A 25,922-nucleotide genomic window follows, 5' to 3' on the forward strand; every position below is an offset into this window, starting at 1 on the left:
AAAATTTATTATCATATCATCAATCACAATACACAAACTCCTACCCCGACTTAAGATCACACCAAATTTGAAATATTATAATCCTAATTGATGAAACTCATCATCGATATAACACGAATCTCGTCTATATCCTTATTCGTTAGCTAGCTCAGAACCAAGAACAATTTTAAAGGCTGCAATTATTTCATTGTTGCTAACGATTACACAACCACAAATATAATAATCTCAAAATCTTTGTATATACAACAGTGTACATCGCTTAAATTTTATTAAAAACAAATATGACATCAAATAAAATTAGAAAAGAATGTTCATTAAAATATCAAAAAACATGTTCGACAATTGGTTTTCTAGATACCTTCTCTAACAATTTTAGTACACAATGTTCATGGCTTATAAGTGCGGAATTAGCTCGATATACTTAGTCCATGTGATAGACTTGATATCAGCTCATGTCAATTCAAATGAAAAGATATATAGTGAGGGACGGATCCAGGAATATGAGTTTGGGGGCCTTGAACTCAATATAATAAGTAATATAATATATTGTGTTGGATCTCGGTTTCTCGTGTCCAAATTGCAGCGAAAGTTTTAAAAAATTTTAGATCTTGACATTCAAGATATTTGTTTGAGTACTCGTATGATTTAAATTAAACAAAACATTCATTGGGTGTTGATAGTTTACCTTTAGTGAAATAATTCACATTACTCCAACTACTCTGGTATTAGCGGATGTAGCTCTTGTTGTAAATCCCTACGAACTTTCTTCAATCTCCGAATCAGGTCCACGACCGGATTAATTGTTCCTATTCTCATTTGCACTAGAAAATTAGAAGACATTTTGCGTAGAGATAGAACACGAAAAAATCGACTCAAGTCGAATTTTTCTTGTAACAAGAAAATAAAATCGAGAGCATCCCTTTTGGAATTGAAAGAGCCGAAACATTGTTCTTCTTCTATTTAAGATTGCCGAATGCATGCCTTTTGTAACAAGGATAAGAAATCCTTATTTTAATACTAATTATTCATTAACTTAATTAATCCAATTAATATTGTTAATGAAATATTCTTATTTCATGCCAAATCTTCGGTCCTGCCTTACAAAATTTTCAAGAAAATTTCAAAAGATTCTTGGGCAAAATAAGAATAATTAAAATCCTTAGTTATTTTCTAATCCAACCTTTACTTAATTAATTAGATTAATTAAATAATTATGGATTCTAATTGCACGCCATATACATTAGCCAATCTCGAATCTTTAATGCACATATTTTGAGAACATCATGCATTAATATTATTTTAATTTGTGTGCATGTTTTTAAAATTATGGTATCATGAACTTTTCATATTACATAAATCAATACCATATTTTATAAAACTTAATGGGTTATATTTTAACTCAATTAAAATATAATTTAATTATTAAAGCGCATCTGAACTTTAATAAATTAGCATGATGAGATTATAATATTATAAGCCCATGATCCATGCTCCCATTACATTAATCTCATCATAATCTCGATCGAAGATCCAATATCATCGATGTGACAATTCAACTTGTTTATTATTATGATGCACAGTTTAATTTCGAGATCACCAATGTCTATATAAGGCAGGTGTACTCTGTTGAGTGTCTTAACAGTCATGCTCTCAAAATTTCTATAAGCTTTTATAAACTTTATTTATAAGCTTATCGATTGATCATATCAAACTTATTTCTTATAAATTCAACTCATTGAATTTATTATCTCAACGTTTTCTATAAATTCAACTCCTTGAATTTATTATCTCAACGGGAACAAGTAAACCAGAACTTGTGTGACCCTCAATGGTTCAGGGATACAGCTAGCCGTGGGTTCACAACTCTTTGTGATTCAGGACATAATCCTTTATTCGGGCTTACCCTAATTTGCCCCATTCTATGTATCAACCATTTATCATGAGAATGTCAGAAACCATTTTCTGATTAAACCCATCGAATCATGGTAAGAGCGTCTAGTAGCATCGCCCCATGACTCCCTAGATATCACTGATAGTGCCTGCAAGAACCAGTCGATTATGATTAACGTACAGTACGGTCCCTTCATCTCATATATCCCGATCGAATCTGCAACCATTGGTTCATCGAGGGTTACATAATAATTCGATAACTATGTGATAAATATAAATAGTGGCATTGCATGTATCATTGGAGAACTCTTTCTCCAATGTACATCTCATACTCTGGCCAGAGATTCCACGCACTATTATTTCATCAGATCACATAGGATATCCACACCCGTAGGTGAGCGGTGAATTCCCGACTACAATGCACTGGCTCCTATATGTGTCGCAACTGTACCCAATCTCGCCACCTGATGACTTTCCTGGAGCCGGTAAACGAGTCAAAGCACAACCCTAGCATATAGAGCCTCAGTGTTGTCCCGGGTCGTAAGGACTAATGGTGTACAATCATAACCATGGACTTATCCTCTCGATGAATGATAACCACTTGGAAAGTCCGAGGGAGGGTTGTTCGGTATAATCATCATATGACTACCCATCTGCATGTTTAGACATCTCTATGCCCTTACCAAAAAACGCGGTACACAACATCAGATATGCTAGTCTCGAGCTCAAGCGACCTTTATCCATATTTTAGGCGGCTGAATCGACTAGGAACGATTTAGATTATACAGTGTTTACAAATGAGTTTCAACATCGAATTACGATTCATTTGTATTAAAGTATAATCACGGACTTTATCTATGCTTATTGCATGGCTATACAGATAAAGTAAAACAAGACCATAAAAAGTTAAGTTATATTAAAATAAAGATTGTTTATTACACTTGAGTCAATAAATTCCCTAGCCAACCGTTGGCTTGCAGGGCATCTACTCTCACATATTGTTCAACGAAATTGTGTCATACGAGATTTTAATACATAAAATTCATCTATAATAGAATTTACATCTATATGTTTAGCTAAAATTCGTTCAATATAGAGTGTCAAACAATCGGCAAGAAAGTCATCCTCCATTTTATGGCGAAGTGTCGTCTTCACATGCTTCATTGCTGAAAAAGGTCGCTCAGTACTGGCGGTAAACACATGTAATGTCAAAACAAGATGAATCAATCTAGTCAATCAATGGCTCAACAACAAACAATCAAAATTCAAGAATCAATGGCACATAAACAAATATTCAAGCAATGTCGATCGATTAAAGGACGAAAAATCTATACAAATCACCTTATAAAAATTTTTATAAAAAACTTTTCCAAACAAATATTTTAAGGTTTTTTTCCACTAATGAAACATTAAAAACTTATCTAAACATTATATTTTAGGGCAAAGCTAACTCCTAGCCTCTTTTTCACATTTTTGTCTCGTATCAGTCTTTTCATGGCCACCACATCTTCACATATATAGGCAATGATTGGCAGTCTTTTCTACAAGTTTCATGTCATTGCGCGTTCTTACGTCCTAAGCAGTAATTATGGAGCTAAGGAAATTGGTGGGCTGGACTATGGCCTCATGAGTGGGCTGGATTATTGAAAGGGGATCGGTTACGGTGCCAGGTTGCGCAACGAAAGTTTTGAAAAATGTTTTTCAACAAGAAAACAAAATCAAGCACCCACAATATGTGTAGCAAATAACAATAAAACACATAATGTCATACATAGGTTTTTTTAGAATTTTACCTATCAATCTTGAAAAATTGATGATGGACTCCAACTTAGTTGTCAAACAACTAAGCTCTTCAATGGAAAGACTAATCTTCAAGCTTCCATGAGCACACATTGCTCAAAAATTAAGCCCACCACCAACTAAGGAAGATCTCTTCTAATTTTGCATTAGAAAAATTAGAGAATTTTTCTTTAAGAAGACCAAGCTTTCTTCTACAAATTGAAGAAGCAAAAATTGAAGAAAAATGAAGAAAATTTCGGCCATCTAGCATGGAGGAGAGAGGGAGGAGTGTTTTTCTTGGTATATGAAAAAGTGAAGTGGTCGTATGGTTCAGGATAATCAGCTGTGGTCAGATTATGCATGTCGGAAGTATGAGAAATGGACGAGAAAATCTAGTGAACATCGTGTTGCCAAATATGATGTACGTGAGAAAACTGCTTCGGTTGCTACTGTAGGAATTCCAAGTCGTGGCCAATATATGCAGGTGGTCAAGTTATCAATTAGTGATTGTTCATGTGGTAAATGGACGATTTTTGGCACCTCAGTGTTCTCATGCTATTTGCACCGCTAAGTGGCACTCGTTAGATCTCACGACACTTGTGCAACCATGTTATAATATATCTGAGTAATTAGCAACGTACGATGATAGATTTCAACCTATTAAAGATGAGCAATACTGGGATCCTCCAACGTTCGAGTTGCACCACAACCTGGCTAGACGTGAAAGAAGAAGAGTTGGGAAAGACATCTTCAGGATTTTCCTCATTTGAGTAACCTGGAAAAGTGATAGGTGAAATAACATTCATCTGTGGTCGCATATCATGGACAAGCTGCTGAGGACCAACATTAAGCAGATTTTTGAAACTTTGTATGTTTTCCCAATATGGAGTCTGATAATCCTGGTGACCAAATGAATGTAAGTCAGCAATCTCCCGAATCACTGAAAAACCAGGTTGAGTAGTAGAGGGTCCTGCAGTATTCAACTCAGTTGACGGAACAGTAGTGGCAAACCCACTTGGTTGCGTAACCATATCACTTCCAGCGAATGATGACTGATGCGAAAAAGGAGAAAGCGTACTGAAATTTTGTAGGACATTAAATTGCCCGGCAAAAGTATTGTACGGATATGGTTGAAAACCAACAGCATTAACTTTGGTGATATGGTGCGTACAGTTATTCGATTATACCATTTAAAGTAATCTTCGTCAGTTTGCATCGATCGCCCGTGTCGTCCCCCTTTAGCAACATATCTCAACCTACTATTTCACAACTCAATTGAATTTTTATGATATTCTCTCCAATTTGTGTTTCGATGATCTCGTACTCGTGATATTATGAAGATCATCGTTGTCGAGAGCAGACCCTGGAATTGATTGTCGTCTTTTGAATTGTCGCATCACCCGATTAGGACGATGCATCTCCGCGATGTCAAAGCAAATAAGGGGACAAACACATCGTCATATTTTGTTGTCGTATGAATCAATAATCGTCTTTACATTTATGTCAATCTTCAGGTAAACGATCCAATTAAACTGTAAAAAATATAAATATTAAAATTTAACATTCATTTAATCATAAATAACTTTAATATTCATTTACTCAGAATAAAATACTAAACATTCAATAATATCTCATTATTATTCATACGATCTAGAGAATCACTTATAATTCTTACAGCATGTGTGGGCGAATGTGTGTAACTAAATCCAATTTTCCACCTATAATTTAACAAATACAATTACATATCAAATTTTTTTTAAGAGATATACATGATATTACCACAATAAATTTTAAATATTATTGTGCACCATATGGAGAAACTGAAATAATAGCATCTGGATCAATGAGAGGTACAACTAATATTAACCCATCTTGGTCGGGGTTAACACATTTAATCTGCTCTATGCCCATATCTGCTTATAATAATAAAAATAGTCAAACAAAAGTAACAAAAAAATTGTGTTCAAATAATCACATTACATTATTTATACCTGCAGGAATATAAAGTCTAGCCATTGTAGTCTTCTCTATACGTGTTGCGTTACACAACTCACTGTATAGAAATGCTAAAACTACACTACCCCAACTATAAGACTTTGCATTATCAATATCCCGTAGCAGTTGCAAAAACATGAGTCTAGCAGACCCTCCTTGATAGTCAGGGAATAATATTCCTCCAATAATCATTAACGCTACACAACGAGTATATTTTACAACATCTACTTCTGAACTATCATCATTAACAAGGTTAGACATGCAATGATCGTGTAGTGCAGTCATAGACAAATGACCACATTTCAAATATTTTGATGATGACACAAATCCCAACAAATCCAAATATGTGTGTTATCATTCCTCAACTGTATGTGACACGTCTATTCCGGTGACTGCTCCACAATCAATTGTTAGAATTTAAATGATTGAAATATCTTGTAACGTGACAGTTGCTTCACCACATGTAAAATATAACGTGTGTGTCTCGCGTCGCGAACGTTCAAAGAGAGCAGTAATCAAATGATTATCAAAAACTTGTGAGCCACATTCTAAAATTCCATAAAACTCATATGATTCAAGTATGCAAGTACACGATTGTGTATGTAATTATCAGTGTATAACTTCCAAATCAAATTGTCTGACCTCTTCACTTTGACAATATCATCAATGGTTACGGAAGAAACTGTAGATGACATATGTGTCGCTTGTAAATAGAGGACAATGTGATCTTCTGGACCTCGATTATCTGTCATTTTGAAATAAGTTGTCGATCTTCTAAACTTCGTTATAAGGTAAGCAACAAACTCAAGACAGTGGACGGTTGTCCTGTGAGGAAGGAAGAATTTTCGAACGTTACAGAGAAATAAAGAGTGAAAGAGTAAGGAAGGAGGAAAAAGAAGAGGAGAGTGAAAGAGATAAGGTATGGGTGGAAGGGGTTATCTCCACGTGAACTGGAGCATCTATGCTTCGTAAGCACGGATGCTCGCCCACGTGGAGCATCCGTGCTTACGAAGCACGGATAATGCTCACGTGGAATAGTATCCGTGCTTCGTAAGTATGGCAAATTTTTTTTGAATTATTTTTTAAATAAATTTTTATTTTAAATTATTTATAAAAAAACCCCAACTTTTTCCCCTATGTGAGACTATGAGTTCGAGAGAAATCTTTGAATTATGATAAAGAAATAAGAATAGGAATAAGAAATTAAAAAATAAATTGATTCAAAATTGAACCAAAATATATAACTCAATTGTTTTTTTTTACAGGAAAACTTGTAATTTTATTCAAAGCGAAAACAATCCTTGATTACAAGCTTTACTAACCAAAGAGGAAAATCCCCAACCTCCCAAACAAAAGGTGAGGGGGAAGAAATAGCAAAAGAAGTTAAGAGAGTGTGCAACTCCGTTCGCCTTGCGCAAAATATGTTCTAGCTTTTGATGGCCTTGAGCTGCGAGATTGTTTCTGATGGTTGCAGCAATAGCTCCAATATAACCATAGTCTTCCGTTGGGCAAGTGAATGCTTGCACTGCCAACAGAGAATCCGATGTAACCTGGTGTATCCTTAAATTTTGATTATGTATCAGTTGAATCCCTTCATCAATGACAATGAGTTATGCAGCTACCATAGATAGAGGTTTTATAATCTGCTTTCCAAAAGCTAATAAGGGCTGACCTTCATGATTCCGCACAATACCTCCAATAGCATATCTTTTGAAATTGACATTATAAGCCGCATCAACATCCAATCGCAAATGATTAACTGGTGGTGCAATCCATATTCTCGGTGATAATAAAGGATCACTTCTGGCAGCAGATGTTAGCAGTGAAGATTTTGCCTTTTGGTAGCTACATAGCATGGGTTCACTCCAATTAACATTAGCCATCATTTCCTTGGCTTCAGTGTTGTGTATTATTCGAAGCCTCTCCATCCATATCGCATAAGTTCGCATGGCAAAGGATTCAAAGTCCTTTCGGTTTAGTTTTTCCTTCATCCATAGAGAAATGTCCAATACATCCAACAATCGAACCCTCTTTAAAAAAGGCCAGAACATGGTTTCCTTCCAGCATGATTTGATTGATGGGCATGAAAATAATGCATGGCTCGTGGAATCATAGGCAAATGGTGGGCAATTCTGAATAATGATAAATAAAAAAAATTATTTTTCAGTTTTTTAATAAATGGTGGGCAATTCTGAACAAACCGACCCGTTTCCCAACTCTACTCAAAATTGGGCACGAGGTAGCTGTGAAATTCATTAGTTTGCTTTGTGGTGCACACCAATAAATCTTTATATTTTATTATTTAATGAAACAATTAATAATCTGAAACAAAAATACTATTTAATAGTGAAAAAACAAGTTGGGTCAAAATTAAACCAAAATAATTATAACTCAACAATTAATAATAAACAATATTTTTAAATTTTTAAATAATTGGTTGATCGGCCCGATCAGACATACTGAAACTCGTCTAAACTCATAATCAAAACAGACTTACCCATTTTGTATTACTTCCAAATGAGTTGCTAAAACGTTACACAACCAACAATTTGTAAAACGAGTTGATTCAATCTCCACTCATTTTAACAATTCTACTCAAAATTGGGCACAAGGTAGCTATGTGATTCATTAGACAGCTTGTGGTACGGACAAATATATCTTTACATATTATTAATTATTAAATCAATTAATAATCTGAAAAACAAATACTATATTCAATAAGTTTACAAAAGGTATTTTACCAAAGGTAAGTGTCATTCTGTTTCTTATTCCACTATGACATATAATACATAGATTTTTGTCGTAAATTAAAAGTAAAAAAATGAAGAAATAATAATGTAAAATGACCATATATATATATATATATATATATTTATTTATTCTTATTAAAGTACAAATATTCCCTTTATCTATAAATTAAAATACAATTGAATTTCGTCAAAAAATTTAATTGATTAAAACATTATCCACAGAGAAAAAATGTCACTTCAAAAATTATTTATAAATGACTGTTTCTCTAATTAACTACTTAGATAATATTTATTTAATGCTTAATACAAGAGTAGTTCTCTTGTGAGACGGTTTCACGAATCTTTATCTGTGAGACGGGTCAACCCTAGCGATATTCACAATAAAAAGTAATATTCTCAAGAGTAGGTATCTTTTGAGACGGTTTCACGAATTTTTATCTGTGAGACGGATCAACCCTAGAGATATTCACAATAAAAAGTAATATTCTCTAACATAAAAAGTAATATTTTTTTTGGATGACCCAAATAAGAGATCCGTCTCACAAAATACGACCCGTGATATCATCTCACACAAGTTTTTGCCTTAATACAATTACAAATACTATCATGCTTATATCTCCTTCGTTCGAATTAAATTAATCATATAGATTAGATTGTATTTTTGTATTAGATAAAAAATATTATTTTAGCGTAAAATATATACATCAACTTTTGTTATTATATTAAAAAAAACTCTGAGCAGTGAAATATTTTTCTGTTAATAACGACTATTATAGTTTTAAATCTCCGGTGATATTTTAAAGAAGAAAAGATTATTTATTTTTTTTGAATTATTTATTTAATATTTTGGATATTTTATAAATAAATATTTTTATTCAGTGTAATTTAATATGAGATGTGAAATAAATAATTACTTTGTATGTTCTATATGGAAAGTGGGCATGCCTACTATAAAATTAAATATTTTGTTAAGGATAAATGAAAATGAAGTTGCCTGTAATAATATTACAAATCTGACACTCATTGGGCAACAGTAGTTTAAAAACAAAACCCTAAAGGGATCCTTGTAAGAAAAAATTCGCCGTCAGATTGATCTTCTCTTTTTATAAGTTCTCGAGGCCATCTCTTTCACCACTCTTTTATGTACACGAACCCTCACACAACTAGCTTCTGGGCTCAGCTATTTTTTTCTTCTGGGTTTCATTTAGAACACTCTGATTGCTGCTTTTCTTGAAATCTGAAGCGAGGAAACATGAGCTCTTGCTCGAGGATTGGTTGTTTTGTTTCCCTGGCCCTGAATGCGTGGTGAAAGTAAGTAGTTTCCGTATGTTTGAGCATCAAGCTTTGATGATCTTGGTATTTTTCTTCGAGTGTGGAGTTTCTTGAGTCTTGAAGGTCGAAAACTGGATGTTTATGAGCTTGAAGATTCGATTTTTTTAATTTGTGCTCGTGGGTTTTTATTTTTTTTATTCATTTTATTGTTTGATTAATGAAATTTTCTGTTTCGGTTGCTTTCTATGTTGTGCAGTGTTGGATTCTGCTTAAAATCTCTTCCTTTTGTGGGATGAAAAAGTGAACAATTTGGGTTCTCCGTTTGTGAATAAATATGTTATCTGATATGGGTAGGAGACCAAAGCTAGGAAACAATGAAAGTTCCTTTGGTGATGATTTGGAGAAGGAGTTAGGCTTGTTGCTTCGTGAACAGCGGAGGCAGGAGATGGATGACCGTGAAAGTGAGCTGAATTTATATAGGAGTGGATCAGCTCCGCCTACTGTTGAGGGCTCGATGAGTGCCGTTGGTGGGCTGTTCAACCATGATGTTGGTGGAGGAGGCCCGTCATCTTTTGCCGACTTTGCTAGAAGTAAAGATGGTAATGGTTGCATGTCCGACGAGGAGCTCAGGTCTGATCCAGCTTATTTATCATATTATTACTCAAACGTCAACTTGAACCCGAGGCTGCCGCCTCCTATGATGTCCAAAGAAGATTGGCGGTTTGCACAGAAGTTGCAAGGTGGGAATTCTACAATTGGGGATAGGAGGAAGGTGAATAGTAGGAATGACAGTGGCAGTGGTGGGAGGTCTTTGTTTTCGAATCCACCAGGGTTCAACTCAAAGAAGCTAGAGGATGCGGATGAGAAGGACAAACTGCAGAGTACTGTGGAGTGGGGTGGGGATGGACTAATTGGTTTGCCTGGATTAGGACTTGGTAACAAGCAGAAGAGTCTTGTCGAGATGTTTCAAGTGAGTTACTAGAATATGGTGGCCTTTCTAATTGCAGGATCCTTCTTTTACCTCAGAAGGACGTTCATGTTTTAATGTGATGCTTGGTGTGCTGATAGTTGGAAATACTAACTTCTAGTTTTGTATGCTCGAGGATTGTCTGGAGATTCTATTGACAATCATGTGAATGTGCTATGCTTTCCTCTTTCTCAACTACTTATTTATTTATGTAGAAGAATATTCTTGATATTCAGTGAGATGATGTCGATCCGAAGATGAATGACTGGACTATTGGCAGAATCGAAATTTCCTTTTTGTACACATTCATTGATGTGTTTGCATTAAATAGTCGGGATAAGATAATTTGATCTGATTAAAGAGTTTGGAGTCTTTGGATTATTTTTTTGGATTATACAGTCCTTTGTTATTATATTTGCTGCATTAGTCCAAATTGTTTGCAGTTTGAATTAATTTTTTTTCCATTTTTTATTTTTCCTACTGTTGTGATAGTTGCTTTAGAAATCTGTTGTTTGCTTGCTTAAAAAATTAAATGTTTTTTTTGTAAGAATTGGATCAATCCTGCTGTTATAGTTTGTTCATTCTCCGTTTGAGCAACCATGCATGTGAATCACCAAGAGATGTATTTTCAAATCCATGTTATCTTGTTCGTTTGATTGACTTTAAAGTGCTACATTTCTTTCGCTGGCCTTTTATGTGTGTGTGTGTGTCTATATATAGGATTTAATATGCAGATGCCCATGCATTTTTGGGTGCCTCCAATATTGCTGGATTATTATTCCACATATTTAAATGTTTTGATTCATGCTACCTTTTGTGATTCCAAATCATGTTATCCCTCCTCTCTCCCATCATGTTTTCTTTGATTCAAATACCTGATATATTTGCAGGATGACTTGACCCGTGCTACTCCAGTTTCTGGCCACCTTTCACGCCCATCTAGCAGGAATGCATTTGATGAGAATACGGTGGAGGCCGAGTTAACTCTTTTGCGTCGTGATTTGACATCATCAGAACCTACGCGCAGTAATTTAAATATTCAGGGGTCCTCTGCTGCACAACATGCTGGACCCCCTGCATCCTATTCTTATGCTGCAGCTCTTGGTGCATCTTTGTCAAGAAGCTCTACTCCCGATCCTCAACGCATTACAAGAGCTCCTAGTCCTTGCCTAACTCCTATTGGAGGAGGTAGGGTGAGCAATTCTGAAAAAAGAAATATCAGTAGTCCAAACTCCTTTAATGGTGTATCTTCTCACACAAATGAATCTACAGATCTAGTCACTGCTTTATCTGGCATGAATCTTTCAAATGGTGTGATTGATGAGGAGAATAATTTGTCATCTCGAATGGATGAAGTTGTCGCGGACCATAAAAATTACCCTTTTAATCTTCAGGTTGGCCCGAATAGCATGAATCAGCATGCTTATGCCAAAAAACCTGAAACCGGGCAATTTAATACGTCTGCTGTTCATCAGTTGGGTAAAATGATCAATTTTGAGACTGGTCTTAACAACGGTGGTGGATCAGATCTCAGTAATACCTCGCTTCATACTGAGATGCAGAGAAATGGCGTTCCTTCTAATAACTCATACAGGAAAGGATCTTCTAATAATGGAGTTAATGGTGGGGTTGGCCTACTTTCCCCGTATCAGCACTTGGACAGCCCAAATTCATCATTCTCAAATTATGGGATCAGTGGCTATCCTATGAGTCCAATTTCAGGCCAGCTAGGAAGCTCTAGCTATCCTCCTCTGTTTGAGAATGCTGCAGCGGCAGCTGCTGCTGCTATGGCTGTACCAGGATTAGACTCTAGGATTCTAGGAGCATCAAATCTTAATGCTGCAACCACTGAGCAGAACCTTGGTAGAATGGGGAATCAAATGGCAGGGAGTGCGCTGCAAGCACCTTTTGTTGACCCTTTGTATCTGCAATACTTGAGAACAGCTGAATATGCTGCAGCACAAGCTGGAGCTCTTAATGATGCCTCTTTGGATAGGAACTACATGGGTAATTCCTACATAGACCTTCTCCAAAACGCTTATCTTGGAAATCTGGTATCTCCACAGAAATCACAGTATGGGGCCTCATTAGGTGGCAAGAACAGTGGTTCTAGTCCTCATGGCTATTATGGAAATACGGCATTTGGGATTGGATTATCATATCCTGGAAGTCCCCTGGCAAACCCCATGATCCCGAATTCTCCCGGAGGACCTGGGAGCCCTATGAGGCATGGTGAGTTCAACATGAGATTTTCTGGTGGGATGAGGAATGTTGCTGGGGGTATAATGAATCCATGGCACTTGGACAACATGGACGCTAGGTTTGCTTCGTCTCTACTGGAGGAGTTTAAGAGCAACAAATCCAAATGCTTTGAACTTTCTGAGATTGTTGGTCACGTTGTTGAGTTCAGGTACAAGTTTTTTATTGAATAGCCTTGAATCCTTATTTTCGTTCATGTCTGATTTTCAATGTTCCAATCTACATGAACATGTATAGTGCGGATCAATATGGGAGCCGGTTCATCCAGCAAAAGCTTGAAACTGCCACAACAGAAGAAAAAAACATGGTTTTCCAGGAAATTTTTCCTGAATCTCTTGCATTGATGACTGATGTGTTCGGTAATTATGTGATCCAAAAGGTACCCAGTGCATGGTTATTCATTCAGTCGATCGTTTTTTTTCTATTGTACTCATCACAGCTAGTGCTTAGACTTTGTGAATCCAGCTTCTCTGCTAATATTACTGTCTTTCCAGTTTTTCGAGCATGGAATGGCATCCCAAAGAAGAGAACTGGCTTGCAAGCTTTTTGGACATGTTCTTACTTTGAGCCTTCAAATGTATGGTTGTCGTGTGATACAGAAGGTCAATCTGAATTCTCAGTCTTTAACAGCTATTACTCCTGAAAATCTATATCTATGTTATTATGTGGTTAATTCATAAACTCCAGTAAATGACATGGAAGTACTAAGCAGTTCTGCATCATTTACATCTAATTCTTCGTTTCTTTGCTGTATATTTTTTGTAAGTGTGTCACAGCTAATTGAAATGTAATGTTGTCTGATTATTTAGGCAATTGAGGTCGTCGATGTGGATCAGAAGATAAAGATGGTTGGAGAGCTAGATGGGAATGTGATGCGATGTGTACGAGATCAAAATGGAAATCATGTGATTCAGAAATGCATCGAGTGTGTTCCGGACGAGAATATTCAGTTCATCGTGTCTACATTTTTTGACCAAGTTGTGACTCTTGCAACACATCCGTATGGATGTCGAGTGATACAGGTTAGATTATTGTGGCATGTTTGAAATTTTTATGCTTTTACCGAAGTAAGGAGCTTAAATGTGCATATTGAGATTAACATTTTATTTGGCAGCGTGTTCTGGAGCATTGCAAGGACGAAAATACCCAAAAATTAGTGATGGAAGAGATTCTGGGATCTGTAAGCATGTTGGCACAGGATCAGTATGGGAATTATGTTGTTCAGGTTCATAAATCCTTTAAGAATTCTGCAATTCATGTGAATTTTCAGAGAGTTTAACATAAATTTTTGTGTTCTTATTTTGCATGTATCTGTTTTTGTGTCTGAACTAGTTATGCGTATTAGTGTTCCATTTTTTCACCTTTATCTTCCATCCTAAACGACGACAGGCAAAAATAATGTTTGAATGAACAAGAACTAAAAAATCAGTCGAAATTTATATCTAGTGAGCGGGATTGGCAATCTATTAGCTTATATTCATGCTCTGATATTGCACACTCGCTGCTCCGGATACATGTCTTTGCTCCGTTTTTCCCACAGTTCACAAATTAGATTTTGTATCTTTTTAATAGCATGTGCTGGAGCATGGAAAACCAGACGAGCGATCGGCCATAATTCAGGAACTAGCGGGAAATATAGTTCAAATGAGCCAACAGAAGTTTGCATCAAATGTTGTCGAGAAATGCTTGACTTTTGGAGATCAAAATGAACGCCAACTCTTGGTGAACGAGATGCTGGGAACAACAGATGAAAATGAGCCTCTTCAGGTACAAGTTTTAGTTTCTCCGAATTTGATTTCAGATTGTCAACCATTCCTTTTTGAGAGTATTTCTCACTTTCCGTCAAGATTTTATTGGCAATTATGTTGAAGGGGTTTGAGAATGTATTTTGTTGTAGTTCCTTGGTTTGGGAACCGAGGAAAATAAAGTCGTTTGTAGTTTTAATTAGTTGACAATTTGTTTTGTCTTGGATAAATATGTACTCCTTAGCGTACCAAATATTTGGCAAGTGTTTTAGTGTAGTTTATATCCCTTCTATAGAAGTGAGTTGTCCTGCAAATACAAATTTGATTGGTATATGAATAACACACTTAAGAGTAGACTGTATTAAGTACAAGTAAAAATCTCCTCAGACTGTGAAGATTGTCAAAGTCTTTGATGAGCTGAGAGTGGCTGATAAACATGCTTGCAAAATTCACTCGTTTCTCTTTCTTTCCTCCACTTGCCACTGCCTCCATCATCTCCAACTTCACAGTCACCTGTTCTCTCCCCCAACCTATGTGTGGCTGCATCCTCCTTTTTCCTGGTATTCCTTGCTGCAAATCTCTCTTACCACCACTAGCAGATCCAGTGTTGACGAAGGTGTTGGAATTATCCTTTGCAGCTCCTTTACTGCCGCATCTGTTGGATATGGCAGACAGTGGGGCATAGCTTGCTTTACAATGTGGAGGGAATGACTTGTTTTTTTTTATAATAATTTTTATTTCCTAATAGAATATGTATTGAATGTTTTCTTGGAAATGTCAAATTGTTGTTTTCAAAAGAAGGGTTTTCAGCAACATTTTCAAATGATAGCAATAGAAGTGACACTGGAGCCACCTTCTGTTCAACTTTTTCTGTTATGTGTTGATAGCAATAGAAGTGACACTGGAGCCACCCTGTAATGTTTTTCTCTGGGTGCGGGATATGCGTTATATTTCATGTGCCGATGAGGAGTGTATACTTTACATTGTTTCTTATCTATGTAATTCGTTTGACTAGTTCAACTTCTAACAGCGAAAAAATTCCCAACTTCTGTTTTATTTTTTACAAAAATATTTTTATGAATATTACCGTATTGAATTTTACTTGGTTGTGCCAATTGCTGGTTAAATGAAGTTGCATTTAGTTGCTATTTTTTTATTATATGAAGTAACTTCATTCCTTCATAAAAAGTTTGATTGTTTTACGTATATCTTTTACATGGTTACGACCATAAAGCTGTCAAATGATTATGCTATTTGATGTGTGCTATAAATTATGGGCTTCGTAGTTGGGATTGTGTAGGAAAGTGATGAAAAATAAATGGTCAAGGTAATTAGTGAAAATTGAGAGAGTTGATATTTTTCCTGTCCAAGAACGGCAGGTTTTAGGTTTCGGCAAGTTACCAGTGTAAGGTATATCCAATATTCTCGTGAAAAAGGCAGGTTTTTCTGGTGATTGTTTATAACTTTTTTTTTATCCAAATCCGTATTTTTACATTATATTTCTTTTTCTCTACAACCAGGCTATGATGAAAGATCAGTTCGCAAATTATGTTGTACAGAAAGTGCTCGAAACTTGTAGTGATCAAGAGCGTGAACATATCATGTCAAGAATAAGAGTACACTTGAATGCATTGAAGAAGTATACGTATGGGAAGCACATTGTAGCCCGTGTAGAGAAACTTGTTGCTGCTGGGGGTATGCATAACTCACCTTTCATTTTTTCTCATGATTTCTTTTTCCTTGAAAACAATTTAGTTACTCAACTTAGATCACTGGAACTCCAAAGTTTATCTCTTACGTTTCCATAGAGGACAAAAAGATTAATGTGTCTTCAAGCTGTTGTTACTTGAGAATATTTTGGAAATGAATGTGTAGGAGCACATTCCTTCCTCCAAAAAAATGAAATCCGATGTATGCATTCTGATGGAGAAGCTTTTTCTAAGTATACCCTTTTATTACAAGAGTTGATGTTTGGTTAGGTTATAATTTTTGAAGTGATTGAAATGTCGAAATCAAGAAGCTAATAATATTGTGGCTTAAACAACTTTTCGCTTCCGTTTCTTTTGAAAAAATTAAAAATAGTGTTTTTTTACTATCATTCTCGAGTATAAAAGTGCTTTTGCTTTTTATTCTAAAAAAGCACTTTAAAAACTTAACTTTATAAATTGGTATTCTAAGTTAAGTTCTATCTTTTCCGAACTCAAAATCTGACTTCTTCTTTCCTTATTTTTTATTTTAAATGGTTTGATATAGTAGTATTCTTGTTGACTTTACCTCTATGTTTTCTCAACTAAACCAACACTCGCCTTGTTTGTTCTTACAGAGAGGAGAATTGCTGCTCAGTCGTCGTATCTGGCTTAAAATGTCGTATCTGGCTTAAAATGTTGTAGGGAAGAACTTTGTACAGCTAACCGAGGATAGTTTGAGCTACCTCTCTCATCTTTCTTTCAAGATGGTACGTTGTGTTTGCAAATAAAGTTGATGCCTGTACTAAAAATGTACATTGTTTAGTTCTTAAGTTTATATACACAGAGTCTAGTAAGCTGAGGCTCAGATGTCGAATATTCTTGATGCCCCATAGAGGAGTTACAAGTGCGCGAGGGTGTAATATATAAAAAAAGGCGAGGTAGTTTACAGTGCGCTATGTGACTGTACAAAAATGATACATTGGTTGTCTAGGTTGAGGCTGAGCAATGCCCTGTATGGTAATTTAACAATTTTCTTACTTGGCCAAAGTATATGTTAATCCCTTCAAATTTCTATATCACATATTTCATTACTTAGTATTGAAACTGATGTGTGCATGTTTATTGCTGATATAATCGGGTCTTGGGTGGCTTCTGGAGACAAATGCGTAGACTTGTGTGTGTTTAATCCCCTAGAAATGGGATGCGATTGGTATGCATGGCATCTACCAAGCTCTTCTACCTGTAGCATTGGGTCGGCTGGTTGGAGTCATTCATGAATTTAGAAATCAAAACTCCATAAGTTGTTTTGCATATCAACACTATAATATTCGTTGGAAGGGGATGACGCGGGTCGCTTGGTTTTAAGTAATGTTTTCACAAAGCAAACCCCCTCGCCTGTCCTCTGGAGAGTACTTCTGGAAATGCAAATATGCATGTTTGCACGAATTCTCAATGGAAAGCGACTGAATCCGTAAATAGAAAGCCCTCTTCTTTTTTTTTTTTTCCCCAATATTGCCAAATCTATATCAATTTCTTGCCGTTTTTGGCAGCTCCAAGTCTAGTGCACAAGATTGTTGAACTTAAAGATTTAACTTCATAATAATAAATCAAACAGTTTGTTGTCTGTTTAAATAAATTTATTTGACAGTGAACCAAAATTTAAATCATTTTAGTTGATTTTAAATTTATCTCAATATTTAGTGCCATTTTAATTATTATTTTTAAATACTTACTCAAATCTAAACATGGAAATTTAGTTGCACACGTGCTTCGCTAGTTTCACTTATCCCAATAAGCAATATGTCTGGAATACATTCAAGATTAAAAAACAAAACGTCGTATTCATTTGGTCAAGAAATGGGTACTATCTTCTTCTACACGTAGTTAATTTTTAACCACTGAAGTGTCAAATAAACGAAAAAAATTAGCAGGACTACATTGATATTAGCATTTCAAATTTCCGGTCATCAGTGTATCCCTGGTTCAGAACAAGATGAGATCAAAAAGTTTTTTGAATGTATTAGAGTAACTTTCAGTAACTTTAGCTTGTGATTGGATAACATAGCATTAAGTTAGTCAGAAGTTAGTTACAGGGGGTTGGAAACAAAATATATAAGGCAATATGTGGATGTACACTTCTGTGGTGATGTTCTGTTGGGAACTCAATTGGTCCTTTTGGATGTAGTCTATATTCCAGAATTCAAATTTAACTTACTCTCTCTCAGCTGTCTCCTTGCTCATACACAAACTATGATGAGTTTCTACCGTGATTCGTTTATGATTCAGGACACCAAATCACAGAGGATGATTGGCAAGGGTAAAAAACTAGCAGGGCTATATGTTCTGGACTCGAATTCAATGGGTTTAGATCTTCACATAAATCTAGTTGGACTCAAATTTGGCACAAGTGACTTGGACACCCCTCAATGAAGGTCATGAATGCTCTAAAAACTCATTTACAACTTGTAACAGATGGTTCTTGCAATAAGGAGATCATCTGCACTATTTGTCCATTAGCGAAACAAAAACTTTTACCATTTGCCTCTCACCATAACATGTCTTTTATTGCTCTTGAACTCATACATTGTGACATTTGGGGACCTTACCATGTTCCTCATATAACAATCAACGATATTTTCTGACTTTGGTTGATAATTATACAATATTTACATGGGTTTTTCTTATCCAACATAAATCTGAAGCAACAAAGGTCGTTTCCAGACTTTGTACCATGGTTGAGACGCAATTCAATAGTAAAATTAAGGCATTTCGCACTGATAAAGCTAAAGAATTCGCTTTCACTGAATTATTTCAGCAATGAGGTATATGTTGTAATATTTCAGGTTCGCAATCTTGATTTTGATGTTAACAAAACTTGTTATTTTGTTTCTAACGAGTTTACCTAAGTGCGCAAAAAGCTGAAACTGATCAAGATTCGAACTTATCAGTTTACGAGCCAAAACGGAAGCTATCGAGACGCAAAATGAAAGTACTAACTGATTGACCGAATTGAACCAGCCCAACTGATATATCAAAGAACAGTTCAACTGATTGTTTAGCTGATAGGTGGTTCAGCAGAAGACCTTCAGAAGCCCGACCAGCTGATGAAGAGTCCAACTGATGAAGAGGTCAGCTGACCAGTTCAATTGTATCAGTGAAATCAGTTCAGCTGACGAGTCAATTGATTTCACCACACGGGTTCAACTGAACAGTTCAGAGCATTAGTTAGGAGCCGACCAGTTTGCAGAACAAGACAAGCTTATCTAAGTGGAATCCAGTTGTATGCATTAAGGAAAGCAAATGTCCGATCAAAGGACAATAATGAACGTTGCAGCAGAGCTTAAAAGAAATACGTTCAGAATGGCGGTCAGAAAGTACAATACACAAATTTCGAGAACAGATTCAAATTGCAACGGACGTACTTGATGAGTCTTGATGTAAAATCACATTTCCTCTATAAATACAAGATCGAGACCATCAACAAACAAGTGTATAAAAAACAGAGAGATGAAGATAGGGCACGCTCAATTCATATCAACTTACAAGAAGCAACAGGCCCAGATTTGAGGGAACACTTCAACGTGTTATTAGCTTAGATTAGAAGCTCAATTTCATCAGTGTGTGAGAACACTTTCGTGTTGTATTCATAGATCAGTTCTCTCACACACACGCCATCACTCACATATACACAGAGAATCGAGCGTATTGAATAGTTGAGTTAGTCTTGCACAAAGACATTAAACTTGTGTATGTAGTCTTTAACACATAGACGTTAAACAAGTGTTGGCTGGAAGGTGCTGCCTTCAGTCTAGACTAGGAGTTCAATTAGGCAGTAGCGTAAGTACTAAGCTGAGTGAGTTTGTACAATGGTGTTGTATAAATCAAAGTCTTCTAGTGGATCCTACCCGAGGTGATAGAATGGATGACGTAGGAGCAATTGAAGTCTCCGAACATCCACAAACATATCTTGTGTCTTTTAACTATTTAACTATTGCTTTGAAACTGATTTGATTATTTGAGCTGATATCAGTTCAGTTCTCACCATAACTGAATTGATACAAGCTTGAACCAATCCCCTTTATTTCAGTTATTCAGTTCACACAAGTTAAAAACTTTGAACTATTCAGTTTTCTTAATGAATGATTATTTCGAGTATTTTTCGTTTGGTGTGAAAACCAAACCCGATTTAATTCATCCGTGTTTACATTTTTAGAACACGAGCTATTGCAGCTCATTGAGAATATTTGTGCTTGAAACACCCTCGCTGGTGCCAGAACCGATCCTATCAGTATACTTCATCAATTTTCATGTGTTCAAACTCCCAAACAAAACTCTGCTATAGAACAGAAACATCAACATTTGCTCAATGTGGCTCGATCATTATTCTTCCAATCTCGGGTACCTATCAATTAATGAAGTGAGTCTATACTGATGGCTACATATCTGGTGAATCGTATCCCATCACCATGGACTAAAAATAAGTCACCATATGAATTGATCTATCATCGACATGTGGATTATACACATCTTCGAGCATTTGGATGTCTTGCTTTTTCATCCACTTTAGCAGCACATCGGGATAAATTCATGCCAAGATCTTGTGTGTGCGAGTTCCTGGGATATCCTCTATGAATAAAGGGCTACGAACTGATGGAGATTAAGAGCAATGAAGTATTCATCTCACGTGATGTGAAGTTTCAAGAATCAATCTTCCCCTTTCATTATCTACCTCATGAAAAAGGTGTCTTAGATCCATTTCCTGAAATTGTTATCCCCAATCAGCACCAATGGACACTTCTGATCATTTGGACATCAACCTGCCATCATATATAGAACCCGAACAAGTTGCTTCCAGTGAACCAACTGGTTCGTCCATTTATCCATCTGAATCATCGCACTTAGCTCCAACTCGCACTTTCACGAGGATTTCCAGACCACCCTCTTATCTACGGGATTATCATTGCCACATGATAAAAAAAATTATAACCCTTCATCAACAACCGCATATCCCCTCAGCAACTACATCTCTTATGAGGCACTCTCCCAGCCTTATCGAAATTTGGTACTTAACATATCATCTCAAGTCGGACCTCAATTTTTTCATCAAGCTGTTAAAATTGATCATTGAAGAACAGCTATGAAAGATGAACTCGATGCCATGGACACAAATAACACTTGGTCAGCGGTTCCACTTCCTCTGGGCAAACAAACCATCAATTGTCGTTGGGTATACAAAATAAAACACAACTCTGATGGTTCGATTGCTCGATATAAAGCTCGGTTAGTGGCCAAGGGCTACACTCAACAAGAAGGCGTGGACTTCTTTGAAATATTTTCTCCAGTTGCAAAATTAGCCACAATTAAAACTGTTATTGAATTAGCAGCAAGCCAAAATTGGCATCTCGCCCTATTAGATGTCAATAACGCATTCCTAAATGGTGACCTTTCTGAAGAAGTCTATATGGATCTTCCACAGTGATATAAGCCGCATACTCAAGCTTGCAAAGAAGACCCAAAATTTTTGTCGTCTAGACAAGTCCATTTATGGTCTATGTCAAACATCAAGACAATGGTACACAAAATTTTTCAACGTGTTGCTGGATTCAAGATTCGTGCAATCCAAGTCTGACAACACCATGTTCACCAAATATTCGGGACATAGATTTATCACCTTTGTAGTTTATGTCATCGACATCATCATTGCGGGACCTTCCGTTAATGACATCCAGCAGCTAATATCTGACCTCCAAGACAAGTTAAAACTTAAATATTTGGGTGATCTCAAATACTTCATTAATCTTGAAGTAGCTAGGTCCTCGAATGGTATTTACCTATCTCAACGCAATTATACACTCCACCTACTAGAAGACACTGGTTTCTTAGCATGTAAATCTGCAACCATGCCAATGGAGCCACGTTCCCACATAACTTCCACTGATGGTGACCCTCTTGTTGATATCACATCATATCGCCGTCTCATTGGACGGCTTTTATACCTAACCTTAACAAGACCCAATATAATGTTTGTAGTGCATAAACTAAGCCAATATGTTTCCACACCATGCACCTCACATTTGAATGCAGTCCACCAAATCCCGAGATACTTCAAATCCAAAACTGGCCAAGGGATTTTCTTCCCGTCTTCACTCATTCAGCTACGGGCATTCTCATACGCTGATTGAGCAGCGTGTCAGGATACAAAAAAGTTATTGACTGGTTTCTGTGTCTTCCTTGGCGATGCTCTAATATCGTGGAAATCAAAAAAGCAATTGACAGTTTCTAGATCCTTAAATGAGGCAGAATATAGATCTTTGACCACCACAACAACCGAGGTATTATGCCCTACACAATTGCTCAAGGACTTACAGTTCGACGTTTCCACACCGACTGTCATTTTGTGACAATCAGTCAGCAATTCATCTTGCAAACAACCCTATCTTCCATGAAAGAACCAAACACATCGAGATCGATGGTCACTTCATTCGAGATAAAATAAAGAAACGCTTCATCAAACTACTGCCAATCCATTCTCACCTACAACTTGCGGACATGTTCACTAAACCACTCCTATCCTCCACTATTTCACACTTAATCTCCAAGATGTCTATAAAGAACATTTATAGTACATCTTGAAAGGGGCTATTAGAGTAACTTTCAGTAACTTTAGCTTGTAATTTGACAACATAGCATTTAGTTAGTTAGAAGTTAGTTACAGGAGGTTGGAAACAAAATATATAACTAAGAACATGGATTGTAAAATATGATCTGTTTTTCTTCTCTCGGATATCAAAGATGCTTTTCTTCACTTCTCGTCCAATCTCCGTAATAGAATGTAATGCTTATTTCTCCATGTACATCAGTGACACTCACATATTATAGAGTGAATGACAAGAGTATAGGGGAAAACTAGATATTTCATTCCTTATAGAAGCAAGATCTTCTGAATTTTAGAATTATAAATTGCAGATGCAAACTGAAAATTATGTCATAAGCACGAGTAGTAACATATGCTATTATATGACTGTTTTATTAGTGAACCAGAAAAAGAAAATAAATGGTTGTGGCATAGCAATTTACTTTGATTTCACCTTATGCCTTTTTCTCACCAGGGATGAACAATCAAACAAAAGAAACATTGTTCACGACAAGGTAATGGAAACAATTTTACCAAAATCAGAAAAACTCTGTATTTTCAATCTGCTGCAACTACATCATCACTTTCTTTTTCTATCTTCTACCCAAATCCCCTAGGCCCAGCTCTAGCTCTAGCTCCGATTTTCTTCCTCTTTTACCATTTTTTTTATTCTGAGCAGCCTCTTATTTGTCAAACCTTTCCCTCTCCCTCTTCTGCAAGAAATCTCTCACATCTATGTAGATAACCTGACAACCCAAATCATTCGTCCATTCATCCAGAGATTAAAACACAACCCATTTGCCAAGATCAAAATTTGAGTTACAGTGACCAAAATAAGAGAAATTCAACAATAAAATTGTGAAATCTTGGAAGTGAATATGAGCTTGTGATGAGGATCTAGTTATTTGACGATGGTAGTCACTCAAATCATTTATGTGGATTATCCCCTATAAAGCAGCACATGTACATTTCCAATCTGCAGTTTACCACCTCCGTTTGACAGTCGGATTGAGGGTGATAGGCTGATCTGAAGCACAACTTTGTTCCACTCAACTTGAAGAGTTCCTGCCAAAAAACACTTGTGAAAGTGGCAACCCTATCAAGTACAATTGTCATCGGTAATCCGTAAGTTTAAAAATGTTGTCAAAAAAGATTTTTGCCACTGAAACTGCTGTAAACGGGTGGCTGAGCCCTAGAAAGTGAGCATATTTAGGAAAACGTCAACGACCACCAAAAGAATATTATTTCCCTGATAATATGGTAGTCCTTCTATGAAATCCAACGAGATATATGTCCAAATGTGGTGAGGAATTGGCAAGGGCTATTGGAGTCCTGTAGGCTTCAAAGCTTCAGTTTTTTGCGTTGGCAAGTAGACCTATTAGAGACCAAATCTTGAACTTGTCGCTTCATGACCGGCCAATAGAATTCACGGCCCAAACAATGGAGAGTACGCTGGTAGCCCTCGTGGTAGCTCTCATGTATCATGGCCACAATAGGTGCTGTTAAAGCCGTGTTTAGGGAAAGGTAGATCATGGACTTGAACCTTAAGATGCCATCCCGGAATTCCCATGGTCTTAGCACATCACCAAGCTGAAGTTCCTGGACTATGCGCTGCACTTCAGGGTCGATGGACTGTGTTTCTTGAACTGCTGCCACAAAGTCCTAGTGAGGTTTCCATTAACCAACCTTCATCGTCATTTTGACTCGAGAGCACATAAGCTACTATATTGGATGTGTCCGCGCGATACTCTACCTTAAAATCACATCCCATCAATTTACTTATCCAATATTGTTGTGGTGAAGTTGAGATGTGTTGCTCCAACAAGAATTTGAGGCTATAATGATCAATGCAGACTATGAAAAGCTTCCCCAAAATAAGAATGCCAATGTCGTACCACCTTGGTGAGTCCAATCAACTCATTTTCATATGTTTGTAGCTTGTTGTGACGTTGGGCAATGTGCTACTGAAAAATGCGAGGGTTGGCCTCGCCGTTGTAGGACGGTTGCAAGCCCAAATTCTCATGCATCACATGCCTTTGTCAGAGTGTCAAAGGCACATAAACTGTCTTCAGACCAAGAGAAGCCCTGTTTCTTCAGCATGTTGGTTAATGTGGCAGCAATAATTCCATAATTTTGTACAAACTTTCGATAGTAGCCCGCCAACCCAAGGAAGCCCCCAAGTGCTCGAACAGTCATGGGTTGAGGCCATTGAATAATGGATGATATTTTTCCTTTATCAACGCTCACCCCGACTTTGGAAACCACATGACCCAAATAAGAAACTTTTTTTGAGAAAACGATCACTTGGATTTTATGTTTCAAAATGGTAGAAACTTCCTGTGGTACGCAAATGTTCGCTCTATGTTGTGCTATAAATCAAGATGTCATCAAAGAATACTAGAACATACTTTTGCAAATGTTGGCTAAAAATGGCGTTCATGAAGGCCTGAAATATGGAAGAGGAGTTGGTAAGGCCACATGGCATGACCATAAATTCGAAATGTCCATGATGGGTGTGGAATGCAGTCATTTCGATACTTGCCTTATCCATTAAAATCTGATGATATCCGGAACGGAGGTTCAGCTTGGTGAAGTGCTCGGTGCCATGAAGTTCTTCTAATGATTAATCTATAACTATAATGGGGAATTTGTCTTTCAATGTCTTTGCATTCAAAGATTTGTAATTGACACATAAACGTCACTATTCATCAGATTTTTTAACCAGCAGAATCGACGATGAAAATGGAGATGAACTGGATTGAATGATTCCAGTTGTCAAGCATGTTGGTACGTACATTGTTTATCTATTTCATCCTTTTGTGCATGGGGGTACCGATAATTTGAACACGATAGGATCTGTCACTTGCTCAAGTGTAATTTTGTGGTTGAATCCCCGAGGTGGGGGTAGTCCTCGAGGTTCCTCAAACAAGTTGTTATATTCTT

The 25,922-nt window shown here is 36.5% G+C and overlaps 2 protein-coding genes across 3 annotated transcripts; both read left to right on the forward strand.

The window, feature by feature from the left end:
- The first annotated feature begins 9,437 nt into the window (after positions 1-9,437).
- LOC142543091 (pumilio homolog 1-like) lies at positions 9,438-17,424 on the forward strand. Of its 2 annotated transcripts, none has more exons than XM_075650106.1 (10): positions 9,438-9,809; positions 9,943-10,656; positions 11,544-13,063; positions 13,150-13,291; positions 13,407-13,514; positions 13,722-13,934; positions 14,027-14,137; positions 14,485-14,679; positions 16,178-16,352; positions 16,981-17,424. In XM_075650106.1, the coding sequence occupies exons 2-10, from the start codon at positions 10,021-10,023 to the stop codon at positions 17,016-17,018; spliced, it is 3,138 nt and encodes a 1,045-aa protein (XP_075506221.1). In that variant the 5' UTR covers positions 9,438-9,809; positions 9,943-10,020; the 3' UTR covers positions 17,019-17,424. The 2 variants fall into 2 exon arrangements, with proteins under 2 accessions (XP_075506221.1, XP_075506220.1); XM_075650105.1 differs by having other exon boundaries at positions 9,438-9,725.
- Positions 17,425-21,482: 4,058 nt separating this feature from the next.
- On the forward strand, positions 21,483-21,824 carry LOC142541829 (putative mitochondrial protein AtMg00820). The gene has a single exon (XM_075648285.1). It carries the CDS (start codon positions 21,483-21,485, stop codon positions 21,822-21,824), a length of 342 nt encoding a protein of 113 aa, XP_075504400.1.
- Positions 21,825-25,922: the final 4,098 nt, after the last annotated feature.

This window comes from Primulina tabacum, chromosome 4, assembly GCF_025594145.1.
Source record: "Primulina tabacum isolate GXHZ01 chromosome 4, ASM2559414v2, whole genome shotgun sequence".
In the NCBI taxonomy this organism is placed as follows: domain Eukaryota; kingdom Viridiplantae; phylum Streptophyta; class Magnoliopsida; order Lamiales; family Gesneriaceae; genus Primulina; species Primulina tabacum.